Consider the following 22280-nt stretch of genomic DNA (forward strand, 5'->3'; position numbering starts at 1 on the left):
TAGTTGCAGGGGACATCAAGCTCAATTGGCATAACATACTACACAAAAACACTGTTCCACATCCTACTTGGATGAGTAGCAAGTGGGGTCTTAAAAGCTTGCAAGCAGCCATCTAGATGCAACGATGGATCTCTCCTCATAGAAAACAAAGAAGAATGAAGAAAACTAAAGACGCATGGAAACAGTCTAAGGTTCTGGTACACCCTGCGATCCTCAGCCTCTACGACTATGAGTCCAGAAGAACTAGATGGTGCTCAGCTACCACTGTCAACCACTCGGAGGCTCGGAGGGGGATCTATGTAGGAGATCCTAGATAGAATGGGAGAACAATGGGGAACAAAACACAAAATCAATACAGAAAAAGGGACGAGATTTGCTAGTCTGAGAGAGCCTGATGGAGCCACTGAGACTATGGCCCCTAGTTGCCCTTCAGGTCTGGAATTGAACCCATCCGTCTGGCTTTCAGCCAGACAAGACAGGCATATGAGCTGAACATTTACATTAGGTAGATACACTCCTTAGGAGCTGTGGTAGCTTAGTGCCTAAGGCAATTGACTGCTAACCAGAAGACTGGTGGTTCAAACCCACCAGCCACTCCTTGGAAGGAAGATGGGGCAATCTATTTCCGTAGTGATACTGCCTCGGAAACCCAAGGAGGGGTCGCTATGAGTCGGGTCCTACTCGACAGCACATGACAACAACAAATACAGTCCTTGGAGAGATCAATCATGGGAGAATAGAAGGGTTATGTATGCACAGGGAGACAGCTTGGGGGGCAGGAGTGCATGGGAGGGAAGGACACAGGGAAGAGGTGGCAATGGGGAGTACGTGGGAGGGGAGCTGTTACACTATGGTAAATTATAGTCAGTGTCATGAGACAAAGTATGTGAACTGCTATATGGAGGATGAATTTGCTCTGTAAACTTTCATCCAGATCTCTTTAAAATTAAAAAAAAAAAAAAAAAAAGCTGGTTATTCAAAAGGATTAAATGTGCCTGGGTCAGGCATGAGGGATATACTAGTGAACAAAATAGACAAAAATCTCTGGCCTTTTAGAGCTTAAAATTTGGAGAGGAGAAGCAGACAGTAAACACAGGTAACATACATACTATGTTAGATAGTGTATAGAGGACATGGAATGAAGGATGTCAATACTGATGTTAGGTGGTTCTTGGCAGAAAGCAGAATATTCCAGAAAGATGTTTCCTGTGTTTGATTGACTTTACAAAGGCAGTCAACTATGAATCATACAAATTATGGATAACATTGCGAAGAATGGGAATTCCAGAACACTTAATTGTGCCCAGGAGGAACCTGTACATGAACCAAGAGGATGTTGTTCGAACAGAACAAGAAGATACTGCATGATTTAAAATCAGGAAAAGTGCACCAGGGTTGTATCGGTTCACCATACTTACTTGATCTGTATGCTGAACAAATAATCCCAGAAGCTGGACTATGAGAACGAAAACGCAGCATCAGGATTGGAGGAAGACTCATTAACAACCTGTGATATACAGATGACACAGCCTTGCTTGCTGAAAGTGAAGAAGACTTCAAGCACTGACTTAGTGAAGATCAAAGACTACAGTCTGCAGTATGGATTATAGTTCAACATAAAGGAAACAAAAATCCTCACAACTGGACCAGTAAGCAGCATCACAATAAAAAATAAAAAAGATTGAAATCTTCAAAGATTTCATTTTATTTGAAGACACAATCAGCACCCATGACATATGGCATTGGGCAAATGCAAACAGGTGAGAGACCTCTTTAAAGTGTTAGAAAGCAAAGATGTCACTTTGAAGGCTAAGGTGTGCGTTACCTAAGCCATGATATTTTCAGTCACCTGTTAGACATTTCAAAGCTGGACTGTGAATAAGTAAAACAAAAGAAGAATGGATGCCTTTGAATTATGGTGTTGGTGAAGAACATTGAAAATACCATGGACTGCCAGAAGAAGGAACAAATCTGCTTTGGACAGCCAGAGTGTTCCTTAGATGTGAGGATGGCAAGACTTCTTACCTACTTGGGACATGCTACCAGGAGGGAACAGTCCCTGGAGAAGAGCCTCATGCTCATTAAAGTAGAGGGTCAGCACAAAAAAGGAAGACCCTCAGTGAAGTGGATTGACACAGCAGCTGCAACAGTAAGCTCAAACATGGCAGTGAGCGTGAGGAGGGCGCCGGACGGGCACTGTTTGTTCTGCTGTACGTAGGATCACCGGGCATTGGAACAGCCTCAGTAGCACCTAACAGCAGCATGTTAGATGGTGATATGTGCTGTGGGGAAAAATAAAAATGAGAAAGGGTGCCACAGAGAGAGGAAAGGAGTTGCCATTTTATGTAGAGTGGTCTGTTAAGGTTCCCTAAGAGTGAAATTTCAGTAAAGACCTGAAGGAGGTGTGAGGTCTTTGCTGAGATGTAACCTTAGGGAAGACTTGATTTATCCATTCTAGGAAAGTACTTCATAGTATCTTTCTTAAGAGTTTTAAAGGCTTTATCATACTTAGTATATTTGTTTCAACACTTGTAGATGGCCAAAGAAAAGACTATTGTTTTTCTTCATTGTAAATGAAAGGTTAAACCTGTAAAGCAGTTGTTTAGTGGGCTTCAGATTAAACTTTGGATGTACCATCTACTCAAGTGCTTTTTCAGTTCGGTGATTTTTACTGGTCATGTGGAGAAGTCATGAACTTCATAGGGTGCTTATTTATTTTTTTCTTTAGAAGATGTAGCATTAAACAGTGTACATTTAGAGAGGGACACAGGAACAAAAGAATGGCTTGGGAATAAAATTATAGTATTATAAATTGGTGGTAGTGGTGGTATCTGCCGTGGAGTCGATTCTGACTCATAGTGACCCTGTGTGTTTAGAACAGAATTGCTCCCTTGGGTTTTCAAAGTGAGGACTTTTCAGAACTACATCGCCAGGCTTTTGAGGCATCTCTGAGTGGGTTCGAAGCACCAACGTTATGGTTAGTAGTCAAGCACTTAACTGTTAGTTCTACCCAGTGACTCCTAGGAGAATAAACAGGGTTCCCTGAAGTAATGTTTATTTTCTATGTATTATGCAAACATGTCTAAGGTAATGACTGACTTAAAGGAGCAACTTAGGGTAATACCTGTAAATGTGGAATCATTACTAACAAATTTTGTAATGATTCTTTCCACTTATATTCCTTTTGTCATTTATACTTGGTTTTGTTTTAAATGAGATTTCTTTAGTTTATTCTGTTAAATAATTTAACCTGTTTCCTATTTAGAGACATTTAAAGTTAAGTCTGTAGGTAAGCATAGCAACAGTAGCATCCTGAGAAAGGCAATTAAGTGATTGTTGTTCTTGTTGTTATGTGCCATCGAGTTGGACCTGACTCATAGCGACCCCTCCTTGGGTTTCCGAGGCAGTATCACTACGGAAGTAGATTGCCCTATCTTCCTTCCGGGGAACCACCAAGTTTCTGGTTAGCAGTCAAGTGCCTTAGGCACTACACTACCAGAGCTCCCAATCAAGTGATTAGTTTGTTCTTTTGCATGTAATTTCTGTGTTGTAAGTCTTTTTTGTTGTGGTTGTTACAGAAGTAGTATAACTCCTTCTGAATATACAAGTTTTACAGAAGTGTTAAATAAAAAGTAGAAGCCATGACCATTAAAAATCCTTTGCTTGATTCATTATGATTAAGCTGACTTAGTTCAGTTTCAAATATTTTCTTGCTCTGTATCCTTTTTATTTAGGTAAAATAACTGCTGACATTTTTTATCATAGGTCATTTTTCTTTTGATATCATATATTCCCTTGAAGAACTTTTACCTGTCATTTTAATATTGAGAGTAGTTTTCCTTTTTTCCCAAACTATTTTCGTTGCCTGAAAAGGGACTTCTTTTTCTCCTTATTCCACTTACTTTGATATGAAAGTCACTTTCAGTGTTGAAACACACATGCAAAAAACTTACCTATTCTCGTTGGAAACCTGTTTTTTGATTCTTTTGCCTCTTTAGTTGATCTCAGAGAGTGAGTCCTTGTCCATTTAACTTGTTTCACATACATAAGGAAGTTTAAGGTGGTAGCAGAAAGTATTCTGTATTTAACGTTTTGGTGATTCCTTGAGTAAACTAATTATAATGAGTGAGCGTTATCAAGTTCTTAAACTTCTGAATTCATTTTACAGAGGAGTCAGCAGAGGAATCGATTGCTATCAGCATTGCACAAATGGAAAAACGTTTACTCCACGGCTTAATTCATGATGTTCTCCCATATGTTGGTCCTTCTGTAAAAACTTTAGTATTAGCCTACAGCTCTGCAGTTTCGAGCAAAATGGTATGTATAAATTAGCAGTAGTTTGGATATTAAGGAAAAGTAATAATGATATACCTTTAGTTTGCTTACCCCTGAATTTAAGGAAAAAAATTTTATAGCAACTATTGATAGCACATAACAACATAACAGCAATTTATTGACTGCCTTCCCATGGGAAGGCATACACTGCTGACTTTCATATGTGATTGTATTTCAGTTCTCCAGAAATCTTTGCAGTATAGGTATCACTGTCCCCATGTTAGAGGTAAGGAAAGTAAGACTAGGCAAGGCTAAATAATTTATTGTTTTACAGATATAAGTGATGAAGTACCGTTCTGTCTGATTCTTATAATATGTGAGGCATGGTGGACGGGCAGGTGAGAGTGAATCAGTGTTTGATAAAAGTGCATCCTGTGACTGTGTACATTGGAGTCTCTTTGGGTATCTCTGAAAAATGTGAATTTCCAGGTCCTAACTTACAATTACTAAATCAGATTCTCAGGGATTCAAGCCTAGAGGGTATATATTTAATACAGCACCACTGGGTAATATCATTTACTGATAATTATCTTTTTCTTAACTAACTAGAAGTCTGCAGAGTTTTATGGTGACTTTTTCTTTCTTAGGTTAGGCAGATTTTAGAGCTTTGTCCTAATCTGGAGCATCTGGATCTTACCCAGACAGACATTTCAGATTCTGCATTTGACAGGTTAGTTATTTTTAAATATTTAAATATAATTCCTATGCATTAGTAGAGTTGTTCTGTGGTTTCTTGTTTATGTAATTGTGGTTTAATCATAATATTCCATTTTACTGTCAAATCTTAGTCATGTATGGCTATAACCTGATAGTACCCTCCAATTATATGACTCTTGTCCATTGGTCATATTGTCCATCGAAAACTCCACTTAATAACGTTCTACCTTCTTTGTTATCCTGTACTCTCTTGAGGCCTTCAAGCCTTGCTGAGCAACCATGTAAACTGGAACCATATATTTTGAAGACACTCGTTGTCAGTTGGCCTCTTGAGTGCCTTTCTGCAAAGCTCTCTCTTATTTCCTGACAAATACTCTAAAACGGGACCACTTTCTTCATGTTACACTCTTTGCAGATTATATTTCCCTGGATGCTATCAATTTCCTCTCACCTTAACCCACCTCTTCCCATCTCTGTCAACACTTTCCTTCCTGTTTCAGAGGAAGAGTTACACTCTTCTCTGGCTAAGGTTTATGCTTTACCAGTTACTTCGTTGGGCCTGTTCTTCTAGATCTTCAGTTACCCACTTTCATGTGTGTACAGCTTCTCCTCTACTGGTTACTTGTCAGGATAATACACTTACTTAGCTCTCTCCCATCCTTACCCTTCTCCATCTTCTCCTTCTGTTAGGTTAGCAATACTTTGAGTTCCTTACTATTCTCATTGTCTCTTCATACCCCAGCACCTAAAACAGTGCCTGAGAAGAGACATTCATAAAATAGTTGAGTGATTATGTTGCATTTAAATTTTTCTTCTAGTTGCTATCTACATAGAAATAATCAAGTGCTTTTGAAGAATTCAGCAAGCTCATTAATTGTTTCGTTACCTTTTATTATAGTTGGTCTTGGCTTGGTTGCTGCCAGAGTCTTCGGCATCTTGATCTGTCTGGATGTGAGAAAATCACAGATGTGGCTCTCGAGAAGATCTCCAGAGCTCTTGGAATTCTGACATCTCATCGGAGTGGCCTTTTGAAAACTTCGAAAAGCAAAATTGCTTCGACTGCATGGAAAAATAAAGACATTACATTGCAGTCTACCAAGCAGTATATGTGTTTGCACGATTTAACTAACAAAGGCATTGAAGAAGAAATTGATAATGAACACCCCTGGACTAAGCCTGTTTCTTCTGAAAATTTCAGTTCTCCTTATGTGTGGATGCTAGATGCTGAAGATTTGGCTGATATTGAAGATGCTGTAGAATGGAGACATAGAAATGTTGAAAGTCTTTGTGTAATGGAAACAGCATCCAACTTTAGTTGTTCCACCTCTGGCTGTTACAGTAAGGATATTGTTGGACTAAGGACTAGTGTCTGTTGGCAGCAGCATTGTGCTTCTCCTGCCTTTGCGTATTGTGGCCATTCATTTTGTTGTACAGGAACTGCTCTAAGAACTATGTCATCCCTCCCAGAGTCCTCTGCATCATGTAGAAAAGCATCAAGGACTAGATTGCCTATGGGAAAAGACTTAATTTACTCTGGGAATGAAAAATCTGAGCAAGAGACTGGACGGGTACTTCTCTTTCTCAGTCTGTCAGGATGTTATCAGATCACAGATCATGGTCTCAGGTAAGTAATCACTTGCAGAGTAGTACAAAATGGACATGCTCTCGTTTTCAAGTGAAATATAAAACTTTGAATCTGTGTTACTCCTTTCAGTTGATTTATGTAACCAGAAAGGGTAACCAAGGTCTGCCCTACTTCAGAGTGCTGGAACAGTGTAATTTATAACAGAATGAAGTTTCATTTCAGTCAGTTCAAATCTTTTGTGGTATATGGAAGAACGTACATTTAAATGTTTAATAAATACTTACTGAGTGCCTATATCACATTTTCTAAGGTGCCTTAAGTGGATAAAATGACTAATTGTTACCCTCTGTTACAAGGACTTAGAGAAGAAAATACGTACGTTTTATTCTGTTGTAATGGACTATTTGTGTAAGTCCTTTAAGAGATTGAATAAAGATGCTGTAGGTGGGAGATCAAAGGAGGAAAAGATCTCTTTCGATTGAAGAGCTCCATTTCCAGTGGAAGAGAATGATCAGAAAAGCAGTGATGAAGAGATGACATTCATTTGAACCTTGGAGAATGAAGAAGTGTTACGATAGGTGGCACTGGAAGAAGAGACCATTCTAAGCTGTAGGGATCCCTTGAGCATGCATTCAGGCACAAAGATGTGGAAGCACATGGAGAATGTTGAGAGGAGACTTCGTATTTCACCTTGGTTTTGTTGTTGAGTCGGTTTTGACTCAAAGCAACCCTGTGTAAAACAGAACGAAACACTGCCTGGTCCTGTGCCATCCTCACAATCCCTGCTGTGCTTGAGGCCATCCTTGCAGCCATTGTGTCAAGTTTGGTTGTTGTTGTTAGGTGCCGTCAAGTCGGCTCTGACTCAGTGACCCTATGTACAACAGAACGCAGCACTGCCCGGTCCTGTGCCAGCCTCACAATCCTTGCTATTCCTCAGCCCATCATTGCAGCTGCTGTGTCAGTCCGTCTCATTGAGGGCCTTCCCCTTTTTTGTTGACCCTCTGCTTTTATCAAGCATGATAGCCTTCTCCAGGGAATGGCCCCTTCTGACAACATGACCAAAGTGGGTCAGACGAAGTCTGGCCTTCTCGTTTCCAGGGAGCATTTCGGCTGTACTTCTTCCAGGATAGATTTGTTCATTCCTCTTGCAGTCCATGGTACTTTCAGAAACCTTACAAATAACAGTTTTGTTGTGAAGGCTATATATTGGGGAACAGTGAGCTATAAAGCTGTTGTAAAAGTAGGTTGAACATGTAATGAAAAGTATAAAGGCCATCCAGAAAAACAGTCTATGGACTAGTCCTTCACATGGTACCCTCAAGAAACTAGTCCTTTTTCCCCTACAAAAATAGTGCATATATTCCAAATGCACCCCTCATGGTTTAATATGTCTTTTAAAAAATTTTTTATTGTGATTTAGGTAAAAGTTTCCAGAGCAAATTCATTTTTCATACAGTAGTTCACATACACTTTGTTTAATGACATTGACTGCAGTTTCTCACAATGCAACATCTCTCTTCCCACTTCCTTCTTGTAGTTACTTCTTCCCTGTGTCCTTCCCTCCCATGCACTCCTGGCCCCAGACTGTCTCCCTATGCATACCCATGATTGATCTCTCCAAGGAGTGTATCTACCTAATGTAAATGTTCAGCTCATATGCCTGTCTTTTGTTGGAAGCCAAAGGAGTCGGTTCAATTCTAGACCTGAAGTGCAGCTAGGGGCCGTAGTCTCAGGGCTTTTACCAGGCTTTATCAGACCAGCTAATCTGGTCCTTTTTTTTTTTTTCTTTTTTGGTTTTGATTTTGAGTTTTGTTCCACATTGTTCTCACACTGTATCCAGGATCTCCTACATAGATCCCCCTCCGAGTGGTTGACAGTGGTAGCTGGGCACCATCTAGTTCTGGTCTCATAGTCATGTAGGCTGAGGATTGCATAGTGTAATATATTTATTTTAAATGTTATTTATAATTAAACATTTGTGAGTAAAATAATGTTTTAAATCCACAGGAAAGTTTGCTTAAAGAAATTGCCCATACATGCTTTGGAAAATAAATAGTTTTATCCTGATTTACATGTATTCATATTAGAATTTTGTCTGCTAAGAAATAAAATCTTTAAAGGATGCAGAGTTGCACTTAATCAGTGTTTAAAATTTTTACTTAAATTTTTTGGCTTAAAATGAGTTACAATTTTATATTGGTGATTTTGGAAAACTTGTTTTTGTAGAACTGTTGTCAGTGTGTGCCATAGTGTTGATTCTGATTCATAGCAACCCTGTGGGGCAGAATAGAGCTGCCCCATAGGTCTGGTGGTGCAGTAGTTAAAGCATTTGGTTGCTAACCAAAAGGTTGGTGGTTTGAACCAGCCAGCTGCTCTGTGGGGGAAAGATGAGGCAGTCTGCTACCATAAATATTTACAGCCTTGGAAACTCTATGGGAAAGTTCTACTCTGTTCTGTAGGGTTACTGGGAGTCAGAATTGACTCAATGGCTCTGAGTTTGGTTTGATTGTTCTTTTTTTAGAACAAATTTTGTGATTTGGGTGAAAGTTTACAGAACAAAGTTGTTTTCCATTCATTAGTTCATATACCTTTTTGTTTTGTGACATAGATTGCAATTCTCGCAATGTGACAGCTTTCTTCCCATTTCCTCCCTGTGGTTACCTTTTCTCTGTGTCCTTCTTTACTCTGCATTTCTGCCTTCTGAGCTTTCTCCCTGCACAAATGCTGCCCTTAGGATCTCCCATGATTGATTGATTGAAGAAGGGCACTTCCATGGTATAATTGTTCACCTCATAGGTCTGTTTGTTATTTGGCTGAAAGTTAAGCCATGGGAGTGGATTCAGTTCTAGGCCGGAGGACTGACTAGGATCATAGACTTGGGAGTTTCCCCAGTCTCTGTCAGACCAGTAAGCTTGGTCTTTTTTATGATTTTGAGTTTTGTTCCACATTGTTTTTCCACTCTATCTAGGATCTCCTACATAGATCCCCCTCTGAGTGGTTGTCTGTGGTAGCCGGGCACCATCTAGTTCTTCTGGTCTCAAGGTCATGTAGGCTGAGATTCCTTTGGGTGGTCCACTAATCCCTTGGACTAATTATTTCCATGCATGTTTGATTTTCTTCATCTTTGCTGTGGACAAAGAGAGACCAGTAGTTGCATTGTAAATGGTCACTCACAACCTTTTAAGAGCCCAGTTGCTACCCACCAAAGTTGGACATAGACCAGTGTTTTTGTGGTGTACTGTGTTATGCCAGTGGAGCTTGATGTCTGTCCCCTGTGACCATGGTCCCAAGCCCACAGGCCCAGCAACTTACGACTTCAAGTGGTTTAATTGTGGCTAAGAAGGTGTTATAACGTTACCCCCCATTAGCTTTATATAAACAGAAAACACACTGCCATCAAGTTGATTCTCACTCATAGTGACTCCCTTTGGGTTTCCAAGGTGGTAAATCTTTATGATAGTATGCCCATTCTTCCTTCTATGGAGTAGTTGGTGGGTTTGAACTATCAGTCTTCTGGTTAGTAGTCAAATGCCTTAGGCACTCCACCACCAGAGCTCCTTATAGATAGATAGATAGATAGATAGATAGGTGGAGAGATAGAAAGATAGTTATGTTCTGGTGGCATAGTGAATAAGGCATTTGGCTGCTAATCAGAAGGTCAGCGGTTCAAACCCACTAGCCACTCACAGAAGATGGGGCAATCTACTTCTGTAAAGACTTACAGCCTTGGAAACCTAATAGGGGTTACTGTGAGTCAGAATCAACTTGATGGCAGTGAGTTTTTGTATAGACATTTTCTTAGCACTTACAAATACAGAAATATTGTCTGCCAGATCTATATATGGTCATTGATATACTCCTGTTTATCTACCCATAACTGATCATTTAGCCCATCTACCTGTGTATCTACCTGTTGGTAAATGTTTGTTATTAATGATTATGCAGTATTGTGTATGTAATGTTGTTGTTGTTGTTATGTGCCGTCAAGTCAGACCCAACTCATAGTGACCCCTCCTTCGGTTTCCGAGGCAGTATCACTACAGAAGTAGATTGCCCAACCTTCTTTCTGAGGAGTGGCTGGTGGGTTTGAACTGCCAGCCTTCTGGTTAGCAGTCAGGTGCCTTAGACACTATGCTACCAGAGCTCCCCTGTGTATGTAATAGTGTTTACTTTTGTTGTCTGTACTTCTTGTGCACTTTTCTATGTCTTCCTTTTACTTAGTGAATTGTGGTGGTCACTTGCTTCTATTACATTGCCTTTATCTTCACCCAAATCAATATGTGTCTCTTACCTAGTGTCTTGGTTCTCTGGTGCTGCTATAACAGACATACCACAAGTGGATGGTTTAACAAACAGGAATTTATTCTCTTACAGTTGAAAAGGCTAAAAGTCCAAGTTGAAAGTGCCAGCTCTAGGGGCTTGGTAAAGGCCCTTGACCTTGGGCTTCAGCTCTGCCTCTTGCTCCCAGCTCACTGGACCTGGAGGCTTCTTATAACTCAAGCAGCTGCTGGCTGTGGAGGGTGACAAACCCAAGGTCAACAGGTATGATGGCAAAATCCCAGGATTAGCAGACAGCATGGCAGGACACTAGTTCAACTCCAGGAACAATCTCAATATTGGCAGGCAACATGGCAGGGCACTGAGATGAAGACTCAGCCAAATGCAGGATCCAGATGTGCCAAAAGCTATAGAGACCTTTCTCAAAGCTTCTTAAATACTGGAAGCTGGCCACATACCGATGACAGCTACTTACCTGCTCCCAGCAGATTCCATCATGGAGGTGATTACAGTCTCATTGTGGGGAATAACCACATCCCACTCTCAGCCACTCAAAACCATGGCCTAGACAAGTTGACACACAACCTTAATTACCACACCTAGCTAGCAATTTTCCATCCCATCCCTGGTAATCAACAAAGAAAGTTTCCTTCTTGACTTTTTAAAATAGTGCAATTATAATCGTATTTGTCCTTCTGTGATTGATTTATTTTACTCACCATAATGTCCTCCAAGTTCATCCATGTTAGGAAGTGTTTCACAGATTCTTCATTATTCTTTAATGTTATATGTTATTCTGTTGTGTGTATGTACCGTAGTTTGTTTATCCGTTCATTTGTTGATGTGCACTTAGGTTGTTTCGATCTCTTTGCTATTGTGAATAGTGCTGCAATGAACATGGGTGTGCATATATCTGTTCATGTCCTGGCTCTCACTTTAGTTTATATGCAGAGTAGTAGGATTGCTATAACAAATGGCATTTCTATTTCCAGTTTTTTAAGGAAGTGCCATATCGTTTTCCACAGTGCTTGTACCATTTCACAGTCCTACCTACAGTGTATGAGAGTTCCAGTCTCTCCACACCCTTGCTAGCATATGTTGTTTTCTGTCTTGTTGAACTTTGCTGTTATTGCTGGGGTGGAATGGTTTCTTGTTGTTATTTTGAGTCGCATCTCTCTAGTGGGAGTGCTGGTGGCAAAGTGCCTAAGGCATTTGACTGCTCACCAGAAGTCTGGAAGTTCAAACCCACCAGCCACTCCTCAGAAGGAAGACTGGACAATCTTCTTCTGTAGAAATCCTGCCTCGGAAGCCCAAGGAGAGGTTGCCATGAGTTGGAATCGACTCAACGGCAGTGTGTTTTTTTTTTAATGGCTGATGATCACAAGCATTTCTTCATGTGTTTGTCGGCTGCCTGAATATCTTTGGTGAAGTGTCTGTTCATATGTTCTGCCTGTTTTTTAATTGGATTGTTTGTCTTTTTGATGTTGAGGTGTTGACATTTTCTGTAAATTTTAGAACAAGTCCCTTGTCGTTTATGTTTTTTTCCCATCTATAGGTTCTCTTTCTACTGTTTTAGAGAAGTCTTTTGATAATGCATAACGACCTCTGGTGGCGTAGTGCTTAAGGTATTTTACTGCTAACCAGAAGGTTGGTGGTTCAAGCCCATCATCCACTCCATGGAAAAAAGACTGGGCAATCTACTTCCGTAAAGATTTACTGCCTCGGAAACTCAAAGGGTGTCACTATGAGTCGGCATCAATTTGATGGCAGTAAATTTGGTTTTGGTTTTGGGTTTGATATTCATAAGAATTTAATTGTTAGACAGTCCCAGTCACCTAGTCTATCATCTTCTGTTTGTGCATTTTTGGTTATGTTTGATAGTCTATGCCATAAATTAGGGCCCCTAAGTTTGCTCCTATTTTTTCTTTGATTTACTTTAGAGTTTAAGGTTTTACGTTTAGTTCTTTGATCTATTTTGAATTAGTTTTTGTGTCTGGTGTGAGATATGGGTCCTGTTTCATTGTTTTGTAAATGGGTATCCAGTTTTGCTAGCACAATTTGTTAAAGAGAGTATGTCTTACCCATTTGATGAGTTTCAGCCCCTTGTCAAAGATCAGCTGTCCAAAGGTGGTTTGATCTATATCTGGATTCTCATTTCTGTTCCACTTGGTCTCTGGGTCTATTATTGTACGGATAAAAGGCGGTTTTGAATAGTGTAGCTGTGTAGGAGGTTTTGAGATTGTTAAGTGTAAGAAGTCCTACTTTGGTCGTCGTCGTCTTCAGTAGTGCTTTGCTTATCCAAGTGCTCTTTTCTTTCCGTATAAAATTAATGATTGATTTTCCCATGTGGTTAAAGAATGTTAATGGAATCTGGATTGGGATTGCATTGAATGTATAGATTGCTTTGGGTAGTATTGACATTTTCACAATGTTCAGTCTTTCTGTCCATGAGCATGGTATGTTCTTCCATTTATGTAGGTCTGTTACAGTTTCTTATAGTAGTGTTTTGTACTTTTCTTTGTATAGGTCTTTTGTGTCCCTGGTAAGATTTATTCTTAAGTATGGTGTCTTTTTGGTAGCTATTGTAAATGGTATTGTTGTCCTTATTTCCTTTTCAGAGATCTCTTTGTTGATACAGAGAAATCCACCTGATTTTTGCATGTGGATCTTGTATGTTGCCACTTTGATGAATCATTCAATTAGTTCCAATAGTTTTCTTGTTCAATCTGTTGGTTTTTCTGTGTATTGGATCATATCAACTACTTACAGAGATAGTTTTACTACTACTTCGCTAATTTGGATACCTTTTCTTTTTCTTACTTGCCTTACTGCCCCGGCTAAGACTCCAATACAATGTTGAGTAGAAGTGTTGAAGAGTGCATTCTTGGTCTGGTTCCTGTTCACGGGGGAATGCTTTTAGTCTCTGCTGAGAATAATTTTAACTATTGGTTTTGAATCTTTCTTAACCATTCAGATATTTCTTGAGTGCCTCCTATATGACTCTCCTTGTTCTAACTCACTGCTGTCGAGTCGGATCCAACTCATAGCGACCTCTCCTTGGGTTTCTGACGCAGTATCACTGCGGAAGTAGATTGCCCAGTCTTCTTTCTGAGGAGGGTTGGTGGGTTTGAACTGCCAGCCTAATGATTAGCAGTCAAATGCCTTAGGCACTATGCCACCAGACCTCCCGACTCCTTATTCTAGTTGATGGGAATCCAGTGTTGATAAGAGAAATTTCCTGCATTCATGTAGTGTATAATCTAATGGTAAAAATAAACAATAGATATATAATACATATTTAATTTTCGTAGAAGCAGTTCTTCATTATTTGTGACAATAAGTACAACTGGCGTCAGTAGGCTTGAGAACAGGCGTAACACATGCAAGCACACATGTTTCTGGGAGCACAACTGCTGGAGTAGAGTAGTTGTGGGGCATTGAAGGTGCCTCCTGCATTAGTCATTATGCTCTGTTCAGGGATGGGCAGCGTGGATTTTGCAAGTTCATTGTATGGAACTTGTTGAAGAGAGCATTAATTGTATAAATGTAGGTTAATAAACAAGTTTTTAGATTAAAGCCATATGGAACAGATTGGGCCACATGTGTAATCTTAATGCAACATTTTCTGGTTTTCATAGAAATGAAGTAAGAGAAATCTCGGCTATTATTGATTATAAATAGCCTCTTACCTCCATTCTTAACACTGCCAGCATAGTTTTGGTATAAACTACTCTTTCTCCCCTGAGCTGTTGGCAGTAGCTGTTTAATTTTTGCAGACAGGCTATATATAGTAGGCTTTATCCTTTTTATTCAGGCTAACCTTTTCTGTCATTTAATTCATTGTCATTTAATTGACGTGTTTAGGCCTTTTTACATCTGATACAATTATTGATATGGTTAGATTTGTATCTACCATCTTGCTATTTGTTTTCCATTTGTTCCATCGCTCTTTATTCTTTGTCTTTACCTGACTCTTTTTTTTTTTAAATCTAAAAGTACTCTGCTGAGAATAATTTTAACTATTGGTTTTGAATCTTTCTTAACCATTCAAATATTTCTTGAGTGCCTCCTATATGACTCTCCTTGTTCTAACTCACTGCTGTCGAGTCGGATCCAACTCATAGCGACCTCTCCTTGGGTTTCTGACGCAGTATCACTGTGGAAGTAGATTGCCCAGTCTTCTTTCTGAGGAGGGTTGGTGAGTTTGAACTGCCAGCCTAATGATTAGCAGTCAAATGCCTTAGGCACTATGCCACCAGACCTCCCGACTCCTTATTCTAGTTGATGGGAATCCAGTTAATGTTCGTTTCGTTTCCATGATGTATCTTTTTTTTTTAAGTGTTTGCTCTAGGGTTTATATGCATCTTTAGCTTATCACATTCTGTCATCAATTATTACACTACTTTGCATATAGTGTGAGACTCTGACAGTGGTAAACTCCTCTTTCCCTTCCCTGTCTTTGTGTTACTTTGTGCCATACTGTACCATACATTAACCAAAAAAAAAAAAACAAACAAACAAACTCACACCATTGAGTCGATTCTGACTCATAGCTATCCCCATTGGGTTTCCAAGGCTGTAAATTGTTATGGAAGTAGATTGCCCCATCTTCCTTCTGTGGAGCGGCTGGTGGGTTTGAATCACCAACCTTTGGTTAGCAGTCAGATGCCTTTAACACTGTGCTCCAGAACTCCTTTTTACCACACGTTATGAACCCTATACATAATACTTTGTTACAGTGTTTTTTTTAAAACAGTCAGTTGTGTTTTAGAGAAATGAGCATATCTAGGGGGAATGAAAGTCTTTTGTATTTACCACGTGCACCCACCCCTTACATATGGCCATGGTTAGATTCCAAAGAGTTAGTTCCTTATGTAGAAATTGGTGTTATGCAGAAATGGAGGATGACCACAGATTACAGAGTGGAAGATAACTGCGTCTTTACATAACTGCCAAACCACTGAGAATCATGGCCTAGCCAAACTGCTACAAAACGTTAACTGTCACAGGCGGTGTTATTCTTGCCTCACACCTTGGCATTTGTTACTGCTAGGAATACATTGTTAATGCCAAAAATAGTTGGTTAGTAGAGTTTTTACTGTTGTCACAAATGTGAAATGTTGGATAACAAGATAGTAAGTAAGGAGTAGATATATTTACCTTTTCTGCTTCCATAAAGATTGCAGCCCGGGAGACCCTGTGGGGCAGTTCCACTCTGTCATGTAGGGTCGCTATGAGTTGGGCTTAACTGGATAGCAGTGGGTTTGGTCTGTGGTTAAGCCCTGTATTGCTTCCATTAAGGACTGGTCTCAGCTGCTGTGGTTCCCTCAAGGCTGTGAGGTTCTGACCTGTTGTTGCTGTTAATTTGTAGTCTGTAGGTACGGGGCAGAAATTAATGATTCCAAAAAATCAAAATGTAGGGAGGAAATACACATTTAGATCTTACGAGGTTTGGAGTCTTGAGAAGCTGTTTTTTAAAAAAAAGTTTCCTTTTTTAAACATGTAGTTATAAAACTTCATACTGTACCCACCCAATCTATGCCATTCAATATACAACAGGCAGTATAAACCAAAAAACCAGTCTTGTCTTTGGTGAGTCAAATCTGACTCATGAAGACCCCCCCCAGGTGTTAGAGTGAAACTGCTCCATAGGATTTTCGTGGCTGTAATTTTTATGGACTCAAATCGCCAGGCCTTTCTTCCGCAGTGCCTGTGGGTGGTTTTGAACCTTCATCTGTTAGATTAATAGTCAAGTGCAAACCCTGTGTATCAGCCAGGGTCACTCTGTATAACTAACTGTTAGTAGATGTTCCCATAGGTCTTACCAATCTGAATTCATACACTTTTTATTTAACATTACTTCCTAAATTTCCACATACTTACATAATACTAATTTTTTTTTACTATATTTATTGTGTTGTTAATTTCTTGATATCCTTCTCAAGATAGGCTGTTTCCAGTTTTCCCATTTCTTGCCATTCTAATACTGATTTTATAATTGTACAGAAGATTGATATTCTCAATTTTATTCTTAGTGTTCTTTAGCTTTGCTATTGTCATTTTAATTCATTCCTCATTTACATATAGTTGATTTCATGGTTGCAGGATGTGTCATCAGGTTTTCCATTTTATTGAAGTGTAGTTCATATACTATACAATTCGCCCTTTTAAAATCTACCATTCCCTGGTTTTTAGCATATTTACAAGGTTGTGCAACCATTCCTACTAATTCAGAAGTATTTTACTACCAAAAAAAAGAAATACCATACACTCTTCAGCAAAGTGACTCCTTATTCATCTGCCCCTCCATCCCCTAGCAACTATTCATCTACTTTGTGTCTTTATAGATTTATTGGACATTTCATATCAGTGGAATCATATGATATGTGGCCTTTCCTCACTGGCTTCTTTTACTTACTGTTTTCAAGATGCATCCATATTGTAGCTTATATCAGTACTTCATTCTTTTTATGGCTGTATATAATATTGCAGCTGTATGGTGACACCATGTTTTGTTTGACTGTTATGAATAAGGCTGCTGTGAACATTCATGTACAAGTTTTTCTGTTAACATGTTGTTCTGGTTAACTAGTGCTGCTCTGACAGGAATATACCACAAATGGGATGGCTTAAACAAACAGAAGTTTATTCTTACAGTTTGGAGGCTTTAAGTCCAAGTTTAAAGTGCCAAGCTCTAGGGGCTGGGTGAAGGCCCCTCAGCTTTGGGCTTCAGCTCTGCCTCCAGCTCCCGGCCCACTGAAGCTAGAGGCTTTTCTTCACTCAGACAGCTGCTGCCTGCTGAGGCTGAGAAGCCCAAGGTTGACAAATAAAATGACACTGTCCCGATGTTACCAAACCACATGGCAGGCCATTAATTTAAGTCCATTGCAAGTCCCAAGGTTGGCAGAGCATGGCAGGCTGCTGAACAACCACACGGCTACATGCAGGGTCCATGCATGCCATAAGCTAGAGACTAGCCCCAAGGCTTCTCCTTAAATACAGGAAGCAGATCACATCCGAAAGGCAGCTATTCAACTGCTTGCGGTAGATCCCACCACGGAGTTGATTGCCAGTCTCATCATGGGGAATAACTACCACCAGCTGCCCAGCCACTCAACTGGCCCAGCCAAGTATAACATAAGCACCACACATGTTTTCAAATTTTATTGCATATATTCTTTTTAGTGGCATTGTTAGGTCATATGGTAATGCTTTGTTTTTTAGGAATTGCTAAACTGCTCATTATTTGATGTATAATCTCAGTAATACTGTGGGAATTTTTTACTTGAATAGTCTGCTAGGAGCATGAGCATTACAGGTCCAGGGTTCAGAACTTCCTTCCCCAAAGAATTGAGGTGCTGTAATGTTCTAATAAAGAAAAGTTTCATAGACTCTTTTCTTGAATGTCTTTAGGAAAATGTCAAAAGCTTGTTTGAGACAGGTATGTTTCTGCCTAAGCATGAGTTTAGCTAATATATTTTATAGACGTTTTTAAAGGTTCTCATTCTCAGTAGCAAGTGAAAGGTATATGAAACCATAGTCCATTGGGCCCTTGGTACAGTACGTTTTCATAGAATATTGTGTTCTAACAGTGGATTGTTTCTCTTCCAGGGTTTTGACTCTGGGAGGAGGACTGCCTTATTTGGAGCACCTTAATCTCTCTGGTTGTCTTACTGTAACTGGTGCTGGCCTGCAGGATTTGGTCTCAGTGTGTCCTTCTCTAAATGATGAATACTTTTACTACTGTGACAACATTAACGGTAATGCCTTTTAACAGTGAGATAATTTTGAAGGCATTGATTTAAAACATTTTAACAGTTTTAATAATTCTTAGGGTTTCTCTTTAATTTTCTAGATTTCTGATTACCAAACTATTTTAATTCCTAATTTAATCCTTTACATTTTACAAAATTGAAAACTTATTTTCATTAATTAGCTTCTTGAAAGGTAAGTTTTTCATGCAGATAGATATTTCAAATACTAATTCTGCCAGCTTTTGTGGTATATAGTAGTTTAGTCATTCAAAAATGACAAGTTCTAGACAGACTAAAATTCTTATAAAATTTGAGATACGGAGTTTTTAGATACACCAGTTTCTTAATCTCCACTCACTTTGAGGAATGATGAACTCAGTTTTCTTGTAGGCCAGCTATAGCTTTATCAAATGCGGTAGAAAACAGAGACTTTGGTAACATGACCTCAGGGACGCTGGGTCTAGTTCTAGGTAAATCTCACTGCAGACTGAGGAGTGGTTGGAGAGGCAGTCACAGTTTAGTCATGACTAAATTTCCTACTGTTGTTCTGAAGATTGATTCCTGAACCGACTTTAAAAAATCATCAGGTAAATATTTCTTGATTTTTGTTTTTTATGCCTATCCGCCCCTACCATGGACTTGTTGAATATACTTTTTCAAAGTACCTTTACCCAAATCACAATTAAAAAAAAAAATCACAGTAAGAAGTTAAAAAACATAGTATGTTCAGTGCCCTCTTGGGCATTTGATAAACTGCTCCTTAATTATGAATAAGCACACCAACCTCCAGTACTTACAAGAAAAAAATTGAGATGGCTTAGACCTGACTGTGCACCTGCCTTTCCACACCGTCTCCTATTGTCTTTGAGAGCCTGAGGCCTCTGAAGATGACAGGAAGAACTCCTGAGTTTTCCTCAGAGCACTTGACAGATGGAAGAGTAAATTCTTCTTTAATGACACACCAGAAGGCAGATAAGTTAACACATCTGCTATTTCTCAAATATTAGATTTTCCTTAAAATATACATGAAGATATAGGAGATACCACCTCTTTTATTTCTGGAATCACATCAGTGATGAAGAAGATGGCCTCCCGTGTTCTTGAAATAGCAGCCCTGAGTTGGAGCGTTTCTTTGCTCTCTGTTGCTTTCAGTCTGTAATCAAGGACTCCTGAACAGGAATGTCGCTTTAGTTGCTACTTGCTAAGCCTACACAGTATGATTGCTGCAATAAAGTAGTCATTTCTTGTGGACACGGTGAGTTTGAGAAAAGATTTTTTGTTTTTTTAAACGTAGTTATGTCATTGTCAGTTCAGTGGGTGTACTGGTACTTCCTAAGGCTTATAGATCATGTTCTGAAAAGTGATCAGTAAGCATTTATTTTTTATAAGAAAATCCTCTTATTTGTATGTTGCACGTTCCACTTGAATTGTTAACACCGATTTCAGCATCGGTTATGTTTTCAGAAATAAATTTTATCATCCGGTTGTTTACTTTAAGTATATAGATGTTACGGGGAGAGGGAATTAAATTTCAGTTCCTTTTTATGATCTGCCTACTTGTTTTGTGTGTGTTAAGCTTCTTGGGATAATTGAGATGATAGGATAAGTTAAATACGTAAAATCTTTTGTACTTTGTTAGCATGTCAGAGTCCCTTCACTCTTGACTGGTTTTGAATATAAAATATTCATGTTCCAGAGGAGCCGCTGCATTCCTTTTGTTGAAGATAAGAGGTGGTCTCATTTATTTATTTTAAATAAATGGTAATTTTCAATAAATAAATTTTAAAGACGGTAATCTGACTTTGAAAGATTTGAAAGGAAATTAGCAGCAGGTATATAAGGTAGTATTAAATCTCCTTTTACAGCTTATGAAAGCATGATTCAGGGAAATAGAAATCCTTTAAAGTTTACAGAATGACTTGTCATATTAACTTGTGTTCCAGAGTTCCAGCCAATTGCCTTTAAAATAATACTCTGATATAATCTCTTCCTTAAAAGAATTTATGGGCAACCCAGCAACTGCTATAATGAAATTTTATTGTAGCCAGTTACGCAGATGGCACTGCTCATGTAGCGTCTTTCAGAACAACTCAGCTTGTGCAGTGAATGCTTAGCTCTGCCCGCTTTTGTTGTTGTTTTTTAATTTCTGAAAGTAGTTCGTGTATTTTGTACATGGTCTGTGGAAATGAGTATTTAAGTGACAAATGATATTTTTTAAAATTTGAGAGTGACATTTTAGTAAAAATGTATGTGGTCAAAAGAAACCTACACAGTAGACCGTCGGCCAACTGAAAGAAGTAAAGACTGATGGACATTATTCGTTAACTAAACGATAAGTGCAGAACGAGCTGGTTCCTCAGCACTAACAGAAACTTTGGAGAAGAAAAAAAGTAAGGCACCAGCTATTTAACAGAGAACTGCTGTGAGCAAGTCACTGTACCAAGCACAGATATAAAATGAAATTCTTGATTCGTCTGGTTCTTCATAGCGTTTACATTTGTTAGTTGCTTGATAACCCTAAGTTTGAATATAAAATTAAGCTTTCTTAGCCGTAACACTGAAAAAATTATTTGCCATTTACAAAGCATTACATGGAATTGCATGGTGTTAGAACTGAGGAACATTTGACCAATGACAGCAAATAAACCTTTGTGGTGATTTGCATTTCAGTGTATGTATAATTTTGAGGTGAGATAGATTAGCTCATAGTTCTGGAGGCGACAGTCTCAGGTGATTTGTTCTCATGTTTTTAATCTTTAAAGAGGATAAAGGTAAGTGCAGGTAAGTGGAGATGTAACACGAAGTAATGAAAATTCAGGCAGAATGAACCGTGCCATAGTAAAAATTTGGGAAATCACTATACCTTTATATAAAAATGTTTTTAACTAATATTTTTAACTGCTTGTTTAGAAAATATATTCTCTACAATGCATTTAAAGATTATATTTAATGATTATACAACTTCTATTTTCCTTCATTATTCTTATTAAATGTAATTTACCCATCCTGTATTGTCACCATTGGGCTTCTCTGTCTGCATTGAGATGGGAATGTGCTAGTGATGAGTCAGGTGTTGAAAGGACGCTGCCTTTTAATTTACATCAGTCATGTCTGCTGATGCACAGCTCTCTCCCTGAGAGCCTTGGCAGCACAATGTAACTTAGAGACGTGCTTCCTTCTAATAAGGACCCTTTATTGTTTCTTTGGTCATTTACTCACTTTTCTAAATGATTCTTTAAGGATGGTGAAGGGTCTTTTTGTTAGTTGGCTTACAATTTCCAGACTTCGGTAGTAGCTATCCTTACTTCTGCAGCAGGAGACACACTTACCTTCAAAGCAGTGGTTGTTGTCACTGTTGCTTTGCCCCTGGCCATGGGTTGTTAGGAGCTGAAACTTGCTCTGTCATTGACCTTATAATTGGATTGTAGTTTTGGGCCAGTTAGTGGTACACTTACTGGTTAAGTGCCCACAGGTTTGCCTGGCCAGATTCTGCTTTTAAATTTGAAAACACTGATACACTTAGAATCTCATTAAAACTCAGAGAAATCTAGTGCATATTTGAAGGAAGTGGGCACATTTTTTTTTTTTTTTTTATTGTGATTTGGGTGAAGATTTACAAAGCAAATTCACTTTCTATACAGCAGTTCACATATACTTTGTCTCATGTCATT

The 22280-nt window shown here is 38.9% G+C and overlaps 1 protein-coding gene across 1 annotated transcript in view; it reads left to right on the forward strand.

Annotated features, from left to right (window-relative positions):
• The window catches only part of FBXL5 (F-box and leucine rich repeat protein 5), an 87906-nt gene that overhangs the window by 60794 nt on the left and 4832 nt on the right, over positions 1 to 22280 (forward strand). Inside the window, exons 7-10 of the mRNA XM_007950076.2 lie at positions 4169 to 4317; positions 4923 to 5005; positions 5891 to 6616; positions 18467 to 18615. Of these exons, the coding sequence (XP_007948267.1) occupies positions 4169 to 4317; positions 4923 to 5005; positions 5891 to 6616; positions 18467 to 18615 (1107 nt within the window). The remainder of the gene's footprint in view (positions 1 to 4168; positions 4318 to 4922; positions 5006 to 5890; positions 6617 to 18466; positions 18616 to 22280) is intronic.

This window comes from Orycteropus afer, unplaced genomic scaffold, assembly GCF_000298275.1.
Source record: "Orycteropus afer afer isolate SDZICR_OR568_19922 unplaced genomic scaffold, OryAfe1.0 scaffold00262, whole genome shotgun sequence".
In the NCBI taxonomy this organism is placed as follows: Eukaryota; Metazoa; Chordata; class Mammalia; order Tubulidentata; family Orycteropodidae; genus Orycteropus; species Orycteropus afer.